Source organism: Alligator mississippiensis, chromosome 3 (assembly GCF_030867095.1).
Source record: "Alligator mississippiensis isolate rAllMis1 chromosome 3, rAllMis1, whole genome shotgun sequence".
NCBI lineage: Eukaryota > Metazoa > Chordata > Crocodylia > Alligatoridae > Alligator > Alligator mississippiensis.
Window position 1 is genome coordinate 127,283,443 of NC_081826.1, and position 14,150 is coordinate 127,297,592.

Consider the following 14,150-nt stretch of genomic DNA (forward strand, 5'->3'; position numbering starts at 1 on the left):
CCCTTGGGGTTACTAGAAATAACAGCCACAAACTGAAGGAGAGTAGATTTGGATTGGACATCAGGAAGAAATTCTTTATCGTGAGGGTTGCCAAAATATGGAATGGGCTTCCACGGGAGGTGTTCTCCCCTACCTTGGAGGTGTTCAAGAAGAGATTGGACAAACACCTGACTGGGGTTACTTAACCTCAGTGGTCTTTCCTGCCTGGGGCAGGGGGTCGAACTCAATGATCTACTAGGTCCCTTCCAACCCTAGAAATCTATGATAATCTATGATTTTACAGTGTCTCTATTCTTCTTTTCTGGGCAGAAAAATCAGCTTCTCTGATTAAGATGCTCAACCCATTGTGGAGGGCAATTTTTGGGAGGAGGGAAAGGTCTGTGTGTGGTATGCAAGTAAATATAGTATGCTCTCTCACAGCAAGGAATCCTCATGTCTGGTATTGATGACTGAAGGATTAAATCAATGCCACGTGTACAGAGCCAGCAGACTGAAGGTTAAATCCTTTACACACTTAAGTGGCATTTGCGTAGCTGCAAAACTGCCATTTTTTGGCTCATACACACAATTTGGATTCTGTGTCCAAATATGTGTGGTAGGACAGGATCACTAAGGCACACACATTAATGCTCACACATATTTGCTGAAAAAACAGAAGAAAAGTTCCCTCTACCTTTTGGCCCAAGAGCCTAGTGTTGAGGACACTTGCACAGGGAGAGAGAAATCCAAGTTCTAACTCCTCCTCTCACTCAAAAGGGATTCAAATATACATTTCCTGCTCCTGCTTCCTAGAAACTGCTCTAAACACCAGTCCAGAAGTCAGCCAAGAGGAGAAAACACATGGATCTAGGAGTTAGAGAAGAGCAAGCTAGAAGGAGTCTGGTTCAGTGAGATGGACACTTTGGGTTCCAGCCTTTGCCCTTAATGGCATTTCTGCACCTTGCATTTAATATTAACTGGATATAATGGATAAACAACAGTGGGAGTTTCTGATCTACTTGTCAAAAGTGGGAGGCCGCCTCTTATAGCCTCACACTAATTAGCCATGATGTTTTGGAACTTGAATGGGGTTACATGCATACCCAAGTGATTTTATACTGTTCTACAGCCAGGGTACTGCACTCAGAAGGGAAATGTAGGGTGAGCAGAGCTATGTACTTGGGAAACAGAGTCCAAATTCTTTGTAACCACCAAAAATTATATTTATGCAGCTATACAAGTGCCACTTAGGCACGTGACAATGAAATGGATTGAGTGCATACCTTCAATGTTTTTGTAGCCCGAGCAATTCTTTCTATGAGTACCCAACAAAACCATCATAGCCCAGTTAAAAAAACAACAAAAAACCCCAAAAAACTTTCAAAGAATAAATTCAATAAACTTCATATTTATAGAGTTTATTCTCATAACCAGAGTTCTTTAAATCTCAATTCATGCCAGACCAAGTAGCAAGCAACCTATCAAGAAAAAGAGGGACAGAGGAGTGAAATGAAAGGATATTTTTTCAAAAGATTGCTTAATTTTTTCTGTCTCCAGAAAGAAGATCTATGGAATGAGAACAAAACGCTGAAGCTAAAACAAAAGAAAAGGAACAACTTGATTGCTATGCTACATGGGACCAGGGCAGCCCAGCCCCATGCCACTTCTCCAGCCTGCACATGGCCAGCTCCATGTCACTCACCTGGCCCACAAGGGCCTGATGAGTTTGACATCTCTGCTCTAGGCCAATCAATCTCAAATGTCCATGATCAGGTAAAACAGCTCATCTTATTTGAAGCCCCAGGAAGTGTGAAAGAAGTTTTTTTTTTAATCTTTTTTTTGCCAGAACAAAGACGCACAAGATCACCATGAAGCCAAGTACCCCATGAAGCCAAGTACTCCTAACTTTTCTTCCTGGGGTACAAACATTTACCTCATCTATTAGAGGTTACATTTGACTGACATGTTGAGGAATTCACCAAACCTGAATCTACAGGTGCCAGAACATATTCCCAAAAGTGATACCTGAATTTTAGGATTACCAATTCCTGAACTGAATCTGGAGCTTCCAGATATGGAAATAAGAAGAGGACATAACAGAGGAGGAGGACTTCCATCAAAACCCAAGATCTGTATCCTTTCCCCAAAGTTTAAAGCTGCTCTAAGAGAGCACAGAAGAGCTCTAAACAAGCTTGCTCTGGTACCAGAAACATACATTTGTTAGCATGACACTGCACCCAAATTAAAGATATCCTGCTTCTGTGGGACTAATTAGCCCAGGCATCCCAATGATGCAACTGCACTGTTCCCGAACTCCACATAAGAGTGTGTTGTGCCATGTAAACTTATCAAAATGTTGCAAAACGGGACTGGTAACACTCTTTCCAGATTTCCAAAAGGGATGCAGGTCAGATGCCAACATTTTTTATTAACCAGCCACCATTATAGCTAATGTGGCATGATTAATCCATTAGTCATAACTATCCTATGGGCTGCTCCTGCCTATGCAAAACTCCATCTTCTAAGCATACGGTTTTACAACCTAGAAGGAAAGAAACCACTTTGACTTAAGTCTATACTTAAAAGTAGGTGTCCTCTAGGTGTCTGAGGAGCTGCTGCTAAAGCTATACAAACATTATGTTTAAACCCACAACATGAGAGAAGTCTTGATATTTTGTACAAAAATGTATCTTCAAGGTTAGCAAATTAGAAAGAATAAATATCTCTAGGATTTCAGAGGCAAAAATCTAAGACATGTCAAGGCTATAGACGATGCTTTAACAAATTAGCATCAGATTCATCAAGGCACCTACAATACTAGTCAAATTGTTTCAAAGTTTTACTTCCAAAAATAATAAAAGAAATGGTCCATTAGATGTTAGCACACTGAATGCCAATCTTCTGGAGTACTACACAAATGTCTAGAGCAAGGAGGAAAAAAAGACTGTGCAAGGCCAATGTTTCCCTACAATATTCTACACCAATGGCTCTGCAACCTTATTTTAACTAGTGATTAACAATAGGCTATTGCATGCCTGTTTCAAGACATACTTGGTGGACTGTTATGGGATATGTAGCTTTTCCACAGGTAAACTAACAAGTAAAACTGCATGCGTGTATGCTTCAAAGCACTTTTCAGAAGCCGATGAATGTAAAAGTAAACGGATCATACACAGGTATTTTCCAGACCCATCTATTTTCTACTCATTTTATACACTGGCAATGCTGCTTACTACTACAACACAGTACAGTCTTCCTCCCAAACAAGAGACTTTTGAAAATAGTACAATTTGCTTGTTATAATAGGCAAGGTAAGGGTTTACTGATTTACCTTTGTTTTGAAGCCACACCGACAGTAAACAGTTGATGTGCGAGAGCATGGTCCACATTCACCTTCATGGCAGAGGTGCTCACATGTATGAATGAAATCTAACACAGATGAAAAAGTAAAAATATTTGCTAGTTGAAGTTTTTGATTTAACATGCTGGTCCATGATATATACTAGAAAATGAGCATTTGAGGCCACTGATATGATGCTTCTGTCTGAATAGGCTGCTAAAGGCAACAGTTACTCCTTTAAATTATCCTCTTTTAGTATCCAATGTGTAAGACATTACAGATAATAATAAAAATAGTAGGTTCTACCATAAGATTTTCTTATTTAGAACTCTGTAATGAAACATGTTCTAAAAGGTTCAGAACTGTAATTGTTCAGTTCAATTAATTTATGGTCCCTAACTTCAGTTCTAAAATATACTATTAATGCTAAAAATATACACGTTGCTAAGCAGTTTTACATGAATATATAGAAAAAAACCTGTTTTATCTGGGAGTGCACTGGACATTCAGAAGAATTCTGGTTAAAAGCCATTTTAAAAATCGTGAAGTAAATGTAGCTCAGCATTCTTCTTCAAGCAATGCATTAGAAAGTTTGTCTGAGCCTCCTCCCAACCCCTACATTACAGGCATCAAGCAATTAACTGGTTAAGTGCGCAACCACCTTGAGACCAGCTACACGTGCAAAGTACTTACGCCATAGAAAACTCCAACCAGCTATAAAGTCAGACCTGGAAAATGTGTGCTAACTTTATAGCTGGTTGCTATTGAGCTTTAATTTGAACATGAAGCAGGGTCTATGTGAGAGGCAGGGATTTTTGTGGGTGATGTCTTTTAGTGGACCAGATGTATCTTTGGGACAGACTCAGGCCCCCTCTACACATTAAGGCAGAGGCACAGTGGGATCTAATGTGCAATCCACACAATCACGTCTCTGGCCATGTCACATGTGCATGACAGAAGGCACATTTGTGGAATTATGCATTAGATTGTATCATGCCTTATTGTCGGTGCAGAAGAACCTGATCCTGGGCTCCTGCCCTGGCAAGAAGCAAGTTCCCATGGCTGAAGGCCCCCTCAGTTCACTGGGCTCCTACCTACAGGGGTGCACCATACCCAGCCAGTGCTAGGAGTCCTGCAACTAAAGGGACTCTCAGCCCCAGCAGCTGCTGACTGGGGTCTGGCAGCACCATGCAGCTGCCAGGACTGAGTCCCGCAGCTGTGAATGCTAGGTCCTGGCAGCATGCCTCCCAGTGCTGGGGACCCAGTTGGGTCCTGGCTACCATCTCCCAGCCCTGGGGGTGCGTGGAGCCCTCAGAGCTAGGAGATTGCAGCTGCTGCAGTCTTCCAGCATTGGGGGCTCCCCTCACTCCTGGGGCAGGGAGCTGCGATCTCATAGCTAACTGGGACTCTCAGCCACTGGAACTTGCTACTTGCCAGTGCAGGGGGAGTCCAGGATCGTCCCCCTGCACAGGCAATAAGGTGCAATGGGATCTAATGCATGATCTCATAAATGTGCCTCCTGCCAAGTATGGGCGGCATGGCAGGAGATGTGATTGTGTGGATCATGCATTAGATCCCATTACCCCTTTACCTGCACGTGTAGGGAAGGGCTGAGTCTATCCCAAAAATACAGTTGGTCAAATAAAAGATATCACCCACAAAACTCTTTGCCTCGCACATAGACCGCTGGACCATCACAGCTACAAAAATCACTCCAACACTACCAAAGAAAGATATCAAAATTTGCTGCCTACCATGGAAAATTTACAAACAAAAGAAAAAATGGAAGATGAGGACAAGTGGCAAGGTGGGCAGGCACCAGGGTGTGGCACACCACTTGACTCCCCCACTGCCTGCCCCCAACTGGTGGTTGACCCACTGAAGTGGTGTAGGAAAAAAAAATTAGCAGTGTTGAAGGACCAAACTTATTCCCTATGAAGTGTTATACTGTGTTGGAGATGTATTAGCTGGAGTGTCAGATGCATATATAGAGGTAATATCTCAATGAATAGTCTTCACTGAAAGCTGGTATAGACATTAAACTTGATAATGATTCAAAATTAGTTTAGTTTGGTGAGAATCACATACTAATAGGGGAACAAAGTTGGCCCTTAAAAAATGTTGTGATGGTATGCTGAAATAAAACAAGTTTTAGTTGTTGTTAAAATGCTGAGAACAGCTAGATGTAACATGAGGAAGACAATGTGTTACTTGAGATGAAGACGGTCCAGAACAAGTCGGAAGAAACATAGCAAAACCCCCAGTTTTTCTTTTTTTTCCTTTTAAAATGCATTTCCTCCCCTTCCCCAACCATTTCTGACTTTGTCTCCCCATCTCTATTCCCTATAGATAAGTATAAGTAAGCTAAGATATAGGACAAGCTTTAACATTTTAGTTTAGGTAGTAAGTTTTATTTTTCTCTCCCCTCTTTGCAAATAAGTGCCCTGCTATTTTGATATAGATATCCACTGTTTTATAAGTGATAATGATTATGTTTGTACTGCTTTTATATTGTGTGATTACTATTTTAGGCCTATATATGTAAGTTAGCATAAGTCATGTCAAGTTTCCATCTTGTAATGTCAACCCTCCATCTTTCTTATCCCCATGCCCAGTTGTGTAACCCATGATTCACACCTACCCCTCCCATGTAACTTGGTTCCTGAATGAATGGGGATGAATGTGGGTGCTTGAGAGACAATGGCAGTAGGTCTAAAAATAGCTCCCTCTGAATGACCAAACTATCAACACCTGGACCAACGACCCAGCCCTTGGGACCACCCTCAGCATTCAAGAAACAAAAGATGAGGCAACCCACCATTGTGCCAAGGCTGCACATGCTCAGTAAGAACACCTGGAGCCCTCTGGAACAGGACTGACCTTGCCTGGACAGGCCCTCCCATAGGAGATCAGAGGTAGTCTGCCCCATAAAAAGCGGTAGTGAAGACTGACTCTTTGGGACACCCTTTCCACCTGGACTAGACCAGCTCCACGTCACACCGCCTATCCACCCCAGAGGCCCCGCCAGCGACCCCCTCTGGACAACACCGAGCTGAAGGAGACCCTGACTGGCCATCAAGGACCCACTTTCAGCCTGGGATAGGTAGATATCGCCTGCATATTTCCTCTTCCAATTGGGACTCTCTCTGCTCCCAGACTTCAGCCCCTGCACCAAGCCTCTTTAACCCTTGCTGCCATTGTCTGTGTGTGTGCGTACAAAGGAACCAATAAGATATCGTGTCACCACCTCTCCTGTTCAATAAAACCACTATCATTTGTAACCCTGAGTTGGGTTGTGTTTTACTGAGCCCTGGTCCCTTTGCTATCTTAAATTCCGGTCTCTCTCTCTCTCTCTCCCCCTCTTGGCTCTCAGCCCTGTTCCCACCACTTTTTGCCTCCTCTGTCCCTTTTCTGCAGGCTCTTAGCCCTGTTGCTTTCTGCAGGCTCTCAGCCCTGTTCCCGACACTTTTTGCCTCCTTTCTGCAAGCTCTCAGCCTCGCTCCCGCCACTTTTTGCCTCTTGCCACCTCTTCCCAATCCCTATCTCTTTGCCTTCTCTTTTACTTTCTCTTTCTCTGTTCTCCAGCCTCCCCCACCAGCAGCCCCACTCCCAGTTTTCCTCTCCCCACGTACCTCTCAGCTCCCCTGTAGCCTACTTGCTCCGGCTCCAGCCTCTGGACTTCTCCCCGGCATTGCTCCTTTGCTCTGCCAGCTTTCTGCTTTCAATTAACACCAATTAACCTTAAATTACCCCAACTTCCCTCCAGTCTGCCAGTTCTAATCCCAGCACCAGCAATTTTCATCTCAGTCTCCACAAGCAATAATCCCAAACCTCAGATCCTCAGCCTCTCTTTCTAGCCTACCAGTTCTAATCCTGGTCCCGGCGACTTTCATCCCCTACACTTTCACTCTCTCTTACCTTAACCTTCCCCCAGGTATCCCAAGTACACCAAGCACATACATATATACACACCACAACACCCAAGTTAGGAACTCACCTGTGTGTATGTGTAGGTGAATGGTATGTATATGAACTGATATACATGTATGTCACTGTGTGCATGATATACAAATTAGTGATCAGTGTATATGTATTAGATGTGCAGGTACTGGTAATTGATTCTGGTCTAATTTCTTTTGGTATGTATAGTGTGTGTAGATGCTTGAATTGGTGATAGGTGTGCATTTGCCCAGGCTGGTCATTTTGGATGTGTATGTGCCTGAATTGGTAGTGTGTGCACGCACACCTGGTTGGGATACATGCACCTAGAGTGTGAATATGCGCCTAGTGTGTGTGTATGCACCTAATTGATTTTTGAGTGTGTGCATGTGCAATTGCACACCACACCCTCCTGTCTAACAGCACACTATTGAGATCCTGAGAGTTGGCCTGACCCCACAGGGCAACAGAAAGACTGGTAAGGATCAGATTGGCAAGATCCTTGCCAGTGAAGTAGAACAGTTAAAGTATAGGTTCTTAATAGCACACAAAGGCCCAATAAGCTATAAGTGAATATATTGCCTTAAGATGTCAGATCCTCTTTCCTGCTGTAACTAAAAATCTCTAAAACTGATGCTGATCATCCAAGCTTAGTGAGGAGTCCAACAGGAGCCTGAGACTCTCTCTTAGTCTCGGGGTCCTGAGACTGAGAGGACCGACTGATTGAAGAAGTCCCCCACACAAGCGTGCCATCCAAGGACTGGGTGTTCAGCTTCAAAAAATAAGCAAGTGAGAAAATGACACAACGACTATTGCTTTGAAATCTACAATTTCCCCCTGCCCAATTAAACTATTACCACCTAGAGATGCATGTGATCTGCCTCCTTTCAGATTTTAGGCCACCCAACCAAGGCAATGAAGAGAGACCAGAAAAGGCTGTATTTGAAGGTGTCTCTGCTTAACCCTGTAAAAATGTATGGGGAGGAGGGAAAAGTAATTTGCCCATTTAAGATCTACAAATGCAGAGGGCAAAAATTTTAATCTACACCATGTGAGAGATAACAACAAGCATAGGTCCAAACTTTCCTGGGTTTGCTGCTGTAAGGACAAGCAGGTATACTAGTCATTGCAGTTTACTTGTTAGACATTTTACAGATTGGATGCCATTTGACTTCATTAGTATAGCATGGTAGCTAGAAAGACTCTTGTTCATGTTGGCTACCAGTGAATGCCCAAATACATCTCCTGCCCTCTTACTGGCTAAAGGCTGAAGCTGCTGGAACCTCAGGCTAACAGAAAGAGCTTTCCCTGTGCCAAAGGGATCAAACCTGACAGCACAGTTCTAGTTATTCTGGAGCTGACCCAAAAGGTTACCCCACACATCTCCCATTTTTCACTCTGCAGCAGAGAAAAGAACTTGCAGTGGTAGAAACAGAATGAAGTCATGGCTGGCCCTTCAAGGACAGGGTCATGCCCTTCCCTGCCAGTGAACAACAGGGCTAGTCAGTCTTCAAAACAACAGACTGGCTGAAGACCGATTAACACATTTGTGTAACTTTACATGAGACCAAGAGGATTTTAACCCAACTCGGACTGACAAAGAAATGTCTGACTTGCTACAGGGATCTGGACCCCCTCTACATCTCTGCATGGTGGGAGAGCAGAGGAAGAAGAACATGAGATGACAGGCAGGGGTATATTTTTGTAACCTCAAGGGACAAAGCTCTCTAGACCAGTGATTCTCAGCCTTTTTTAGAGCATCCCTCCACAACTTTCTGAATTTGGCAGTATCCCTGGTTAAGAACCACCACTGTATGGCCCCAGCTTACCTCAGTGGCTCTAAACTGGGGTGCAGGTGGAACTGTCCCATGTACTTCTACTTTGGGGAAGAAGGGAACAGGACAATGACCAGGAAAGGCAGTGGCACAGGTAAGTTCTCCTGCCTGTTTTAGGCTTCCCAGATAACCCTAAATGAAGACAGGAGAACATGCTTGAGTCCCAGGCCCTCCCTGGACAGGGCACTTGTGCTGTGGCACCCTAGGGTGCTAGGGAACTCTGGTTAAACCATTGCTCTATGATGTTCTGCAATTATCTCCCCAACAGAAATGTATCACTAGAGCAGGGACTCATTATGCAACAGCTAAAGAACTGGTCAGTTAAATTAATTTCTAGACTGGTGTGCTTCATGGTTCTCAACTACTACTAGGATAATACAAATTGCAAGCTCTGTTGTAGCTTGTAATTTCAAGTCAACTATCACCAGATCATCAGAAAAACATATTTCTATTCAGGCTGGATTTTCTGTTAGTTTCTTTGTATATGAGTTTTAAAAATTTGAACTTGAACCACCTGTCTGTTTCAGAATGATATACAATTAGATTTAATGCAGAATGTTCTAATTACCATAGTTACCGCAAGAAAGAGGTTTGCCACATGTCTTTCCACATGAAGGGATGGGATCTGTGCATACTTTCCGTTCAATGCATCCTAGCTCAAGTAATTTGCTAAGAGGAGTCTGCCCACAAGGGCAGCAGTGCACTGCTTGTGGAAGTCGTGGACAAATCTGGCAGGGCTGAGGATGGCACACTTGTACACAGCTGTGTCTCCCACAGTTTAATTTTCTAAAAAGAAAAAACAGAAGGCATTATATAAGAATATCATACTAACTGGGCGTGTCTACACATGGTCATATGGCACCGTTGATACCACACCATCATTTAGGACTTCGCTGTGCTTTGCTGTGCTAGCCATGCACAGAGTTTTTTCGCCATACATCGCCATAGCGACGTGCTATAACAGGGGAGCATGTCTCTACGGTGACATAGCTGCAGCACGACGTTCGTGACCACTGATGCTACATTGCTGTAGTGTGCTGCTATGGAGACACAGCATCTTGTAATAAAATGTAATCTTACTTGAGTTTTTGGAGAGAAAAGGGCTCTTACCTGCCACACATCTTCTGACAGGAGAAGTTCCCAAATCCATCAGAGAACTCTTCATTCGTTCCACACAACACATCTCGAAAGCTGCTCCCACAGTAACACACTAAGGAAGAAAAAAATTCAGAAAGGAAGAACAGCAACATTACCACAAAGCATGGGAGGATACTGAATATTATACATACACAACTGAAGGGCATGTGAAAAAGATAAATGTGGGAACTGGTATAAAAGCAATCTTTAGGTGTACTGCAAATGCTGTAGTTCAGTTGCATGTATTTCAGTAGCTGCATGGAGGCTTGAATTTTTACATTATTGCTATTGAAAAATATATTGCAACTCAGAGAAGAAAACATACTACATGGCCCACAGTCTAGATCAGTAAAGTATGATTTGACTGGCAAAAAAGATAATGCATCTTAAGTATGGCCAGTCATAGACATTATGCATACACCAGTATAAGTGACCAAAACCCCATCTAAACCCATTACAGTACAGAAGTTCAGCACACGTAGACTAGTTTAAAAATGGTAGAACCTGGTCTAAGGTAGATCCAGATGGATGTAGTATCAGGCTTAAGCGATTTAGGTAAGAACTTCTGTACCAGATCCCCTCCCAACTCAAGTTAGGTTGCAGGCTCCATTGGAATCGCAGGCACCTTTGTGGGCCCCCACTCCGATCCCCTCCCTTACATGGAGGCACGCTGGAACTCGGCTATGCTTGGCTGCTCTGAGCTGTCGGCAGGCAGGAGTGGGGAGGGAGTGTCCATAGCTCATGAATTTTCTATATTTATATGATGTCCTTAGAAAGGGGGGGCACTCCACTAAAGCCAGAATTGCGCCCCTTGGAGCCCCAGAAAATTACAGGTGGAGCCAGCAGGCACCCAGCACAATTGCAGGAATCGTGCTGGGCACCTGCTGCCACCACCTGCAATTTGCTGGAGCCCTGAGGGGCCTGATCCTTCCTTCTGTGGAACTCCCCTTTCCCTACTGCATGGTGCAGGGATAAAACTGCCTACTGCTGGGGGGATAGGGGCTCTGGTCTTGTTGCCTGGGCTTGTGCCAGCTTGCAAAGGACCAGAGACAGTCATAACTGAGCAGGCGTAGGCAGGAGGCACGGCTCCAGCCTGAATCAGTACAGCTGTGTGGGGTGGGGGAAAGGGACAGGGAAGGGGCTTCTCCACATTGCCTGCCCCAGCTGGCCAGCACGGCTCCTCTCCCCAGCCCTGCGCACCAGCTATCAGCGGCAAAAGAAATGAGGAGGGAGCAGGGTCCCCCACCACATGAATCCAGACCCTTGGCCGGGGGGGGGAGGAGGAGGGAGGGAAGAGGGCATGTGCGGGGCACATAGCAGGGGCTTCCCCACTCCTGCCTACCACAGCTAGCCAGTGCGGCTCCTCTCCCCAGCCCTGTCCCTCCTGTGAGTAGCTGGCAGCCAGGAGGACAGGGCGGGGGAGAGGAGCCACCATCTCTGTCAGAGGTGGCCAGATGCCTAGCTGGGTTTGGCATGCTCTGGCAGCCTGCTGGGAGGAACATGGGAGCACCCCCATCCTGCTGGCCTCGGCTAGTGCAAGCAGCCTACACAGCCCTCTCCCTCCAAAGGATGAAAGTCTGTCTGTTTTGTTCACTCCTTACCTAAACTAGAGTGTTTAGAGTAAACCACAAAACTTACATCGCTTCCACCTTAGGATTTTTGAACATCCATACTTAGCCTAAATTTCCACTGAAAATTTTCATATATAAAGTTCAGATTTTACAGGTTTTTTTCTTTTTTTAATGTAAAACACAATTGGAAGTACTGGTACTAGTACACTAAACTAAATACCTGGACAATACAGGTGCTGTACCAATTATCAGGCTTTTAACTATCTGAAAAGTACAAGCATTTTGTTTAGGTGTGCTACATGAAATGTGCTTTCATACAATTTTTACTTTACTTTTTTTACCCCCCACTCAAACTACTGATTAAATAATGCCTAGAAATAATGCTGGGTGCCTATACTTGTAGTAAGCTTCAAAAGGTTTCTCCTACTCAAGGTTAAATAAGTATCTGAAATATTCAGTAATACTGGTGCATGTTTTCTGACCTACAAAACGTATGGAGAAGTTTTTTAAAGTGAAAACTATGATTAAGACCTTATAGGACAACACTGATATTGCCCAAGTCTGATAGTAAACTGACTGGTATGTGATAAGCAAACATTCAGTATCCCAATGGAAATGTGTCATCTATATTCAACATACAGAACTACTAATTTAAAGAAAATCAAATAGAGTATTAATTGTAAGGAAATAGCAACAACCCCTGTAATAGCCAATGTTAGGCCACCAAATTTTTTAATATTCTTATGACTTTTTCCTCAAGCTGTTGTAAAATCTCCAGCAAGGTACTGAAATTTGGCAGAAGGCAATCCTTGGATCAGGCAAGTGTTTGATTGGGAACTTCAAAAACCATCAGCTTTTTAATGGAATAATACTTCTATAACTGTAATGTAGAACAAATCTGAATCATAAATAAAACAGGTAACAGCAGGTTTATGCAAATACTGACTAGCATTAGGCAGAAGGTAGGGCAGGGTAGCACCTTAGAGACTAAATGGTTCAGAGAGGCATGAACTGTCATAGGAAATAACCCCCTTTTTCAGATCCTATGGGTGGAGATGAGACTTATTAAACAGAGGTCTTCCCTCTGGTTCATAATTTAGTGTCTATTGCATTGTGCTCAAAAGCCTTTATTTTCCCTCAAAAAATTAAATTTAACACTTAGCATTTAGGAAAACACCACTAAAATGGTTTGGATATACTTTTATAAAAACGGCCTAGTGACTTGTTTTTAAGTAATTAAGTATATAGATTCATAGATGTTAGGATCGGAAGGGACCTCAATAGATCATCGAGTCCGACCCCCTGCATAAGCAGGAAAGAGTGCTGGGTCTAGATGACTCCAGCTAGATACTCATCTAACCTCCTCTTGAAGACCCCCAGGGTAGGGGAGAGCACCACCTCCCTTGGGAGCCCGTTCCAAACCTTGGCCACTCGAACTGTGAAGAAGTGCTTCCTAATGTCCAATCTAAATCTGCTCTCTGCTAGCTTGTGGCCATTATTTCTTGTAACCCCTGGGGGCGCCTTGGTGAATAAATACTCACCAATTCCCTTCTGTGCCCCCGTGATGAACTTATAGGCAGCCACAAGGTCGCCTCTCAACCTTCTCTTGCGGAGGCTGAAAAGGTCCAGTTTCTCTAGTCTCTCCTTGTACGGCTTGGTCTGTAGGCCCTTAACCATACGAGTGGCCCTTCTCTGGACCCTCTCCAGGTTATCCATATCCTTCTTGAAGTGTGCCGCCCAGAATTGCACGCAGTACTCCAACTGCGGTCTGACCAGCGCTCGATAGAGGGGAGGTATCACCTCCTTGGACCTATTCGTCATGCATCTGCTGATGCACTATAAAGTGCCATTGGCTTTTTTGATGGCTTCGTCACACTGCCGACTCATGTTCATCTTGGAGTCCGCTAGGCCTCCAAGATCCCTTTCCACTTCCATGCCACCCAGCAGGTCATTTCCTAGGCTGTAGGTGTGCTGGACATTTTTCCTCCCTAGGTGCAGCACTTTGCATTTCTCCTTGTTGAACTGCATTCTGTTGTTTTCTGCCCACTTGTCCAACCTGTCCAGGTCTGCTTGCAGCTGTTCCCTGCCCTCCGGCGTGTCCACTTCTCCCCATAGCTTTGTGTCATCTGCAAACTTGGACAGAGTACATTTCATTCCCTTGTCCAAGTCACTGATGAAGACATTAAAGAGTATCAGTCCAAGGACCGAGCCCTGCGGGACCCCACTGCCCATACCCTTCCAGGTCGAAACCGACCCATCTACCACGACTCTCTGGGTGCGACCCTCCAGCCAATTCGCCACCCACCGGACTGTGTAGGCATCCAAGTCACAGCCTCTTAACTTGTTCAC

The 14,150-nt window shown here is 44.3% G+C and overlaps 1 protein-coding gene across 2 annotated transcripts in view; it reads right to left on the bottom strand.

Moving 5' to 3' along the window:
• NFX1 (nuclear transcription factor, X-box binding 1) overlaps positions 1-14,150 on the bottom strand; it is a 103,444-nt gene that overhangs the window by 50,261 nt on the left and 39,033 nt on the right. Inside the window, exons 8-10 of one of the 2 annotated variants that reach the window (XM_019498477.2) lie at positions 10,204-10,303; positions 9,671-9,879; positions 3,311-3,408 (exon numbers count right to left, since the gene is read on the bottom strand). In XM_019498477.2, the coding sequence (XP_019354022.1) occupies positions 3,311-3,408; positions 9,671-9,879; positions 10,204-10,303 (407 nt within the window). Of the gene's footprint in view, positions 1-3,310; positions 3,409-9,661; positions 9,880-10,203; positions 10,304-14,150 lie in introns of both variants that reach the window. The other variant, XM_019498476.2, reaches the window with a different exon arrangement.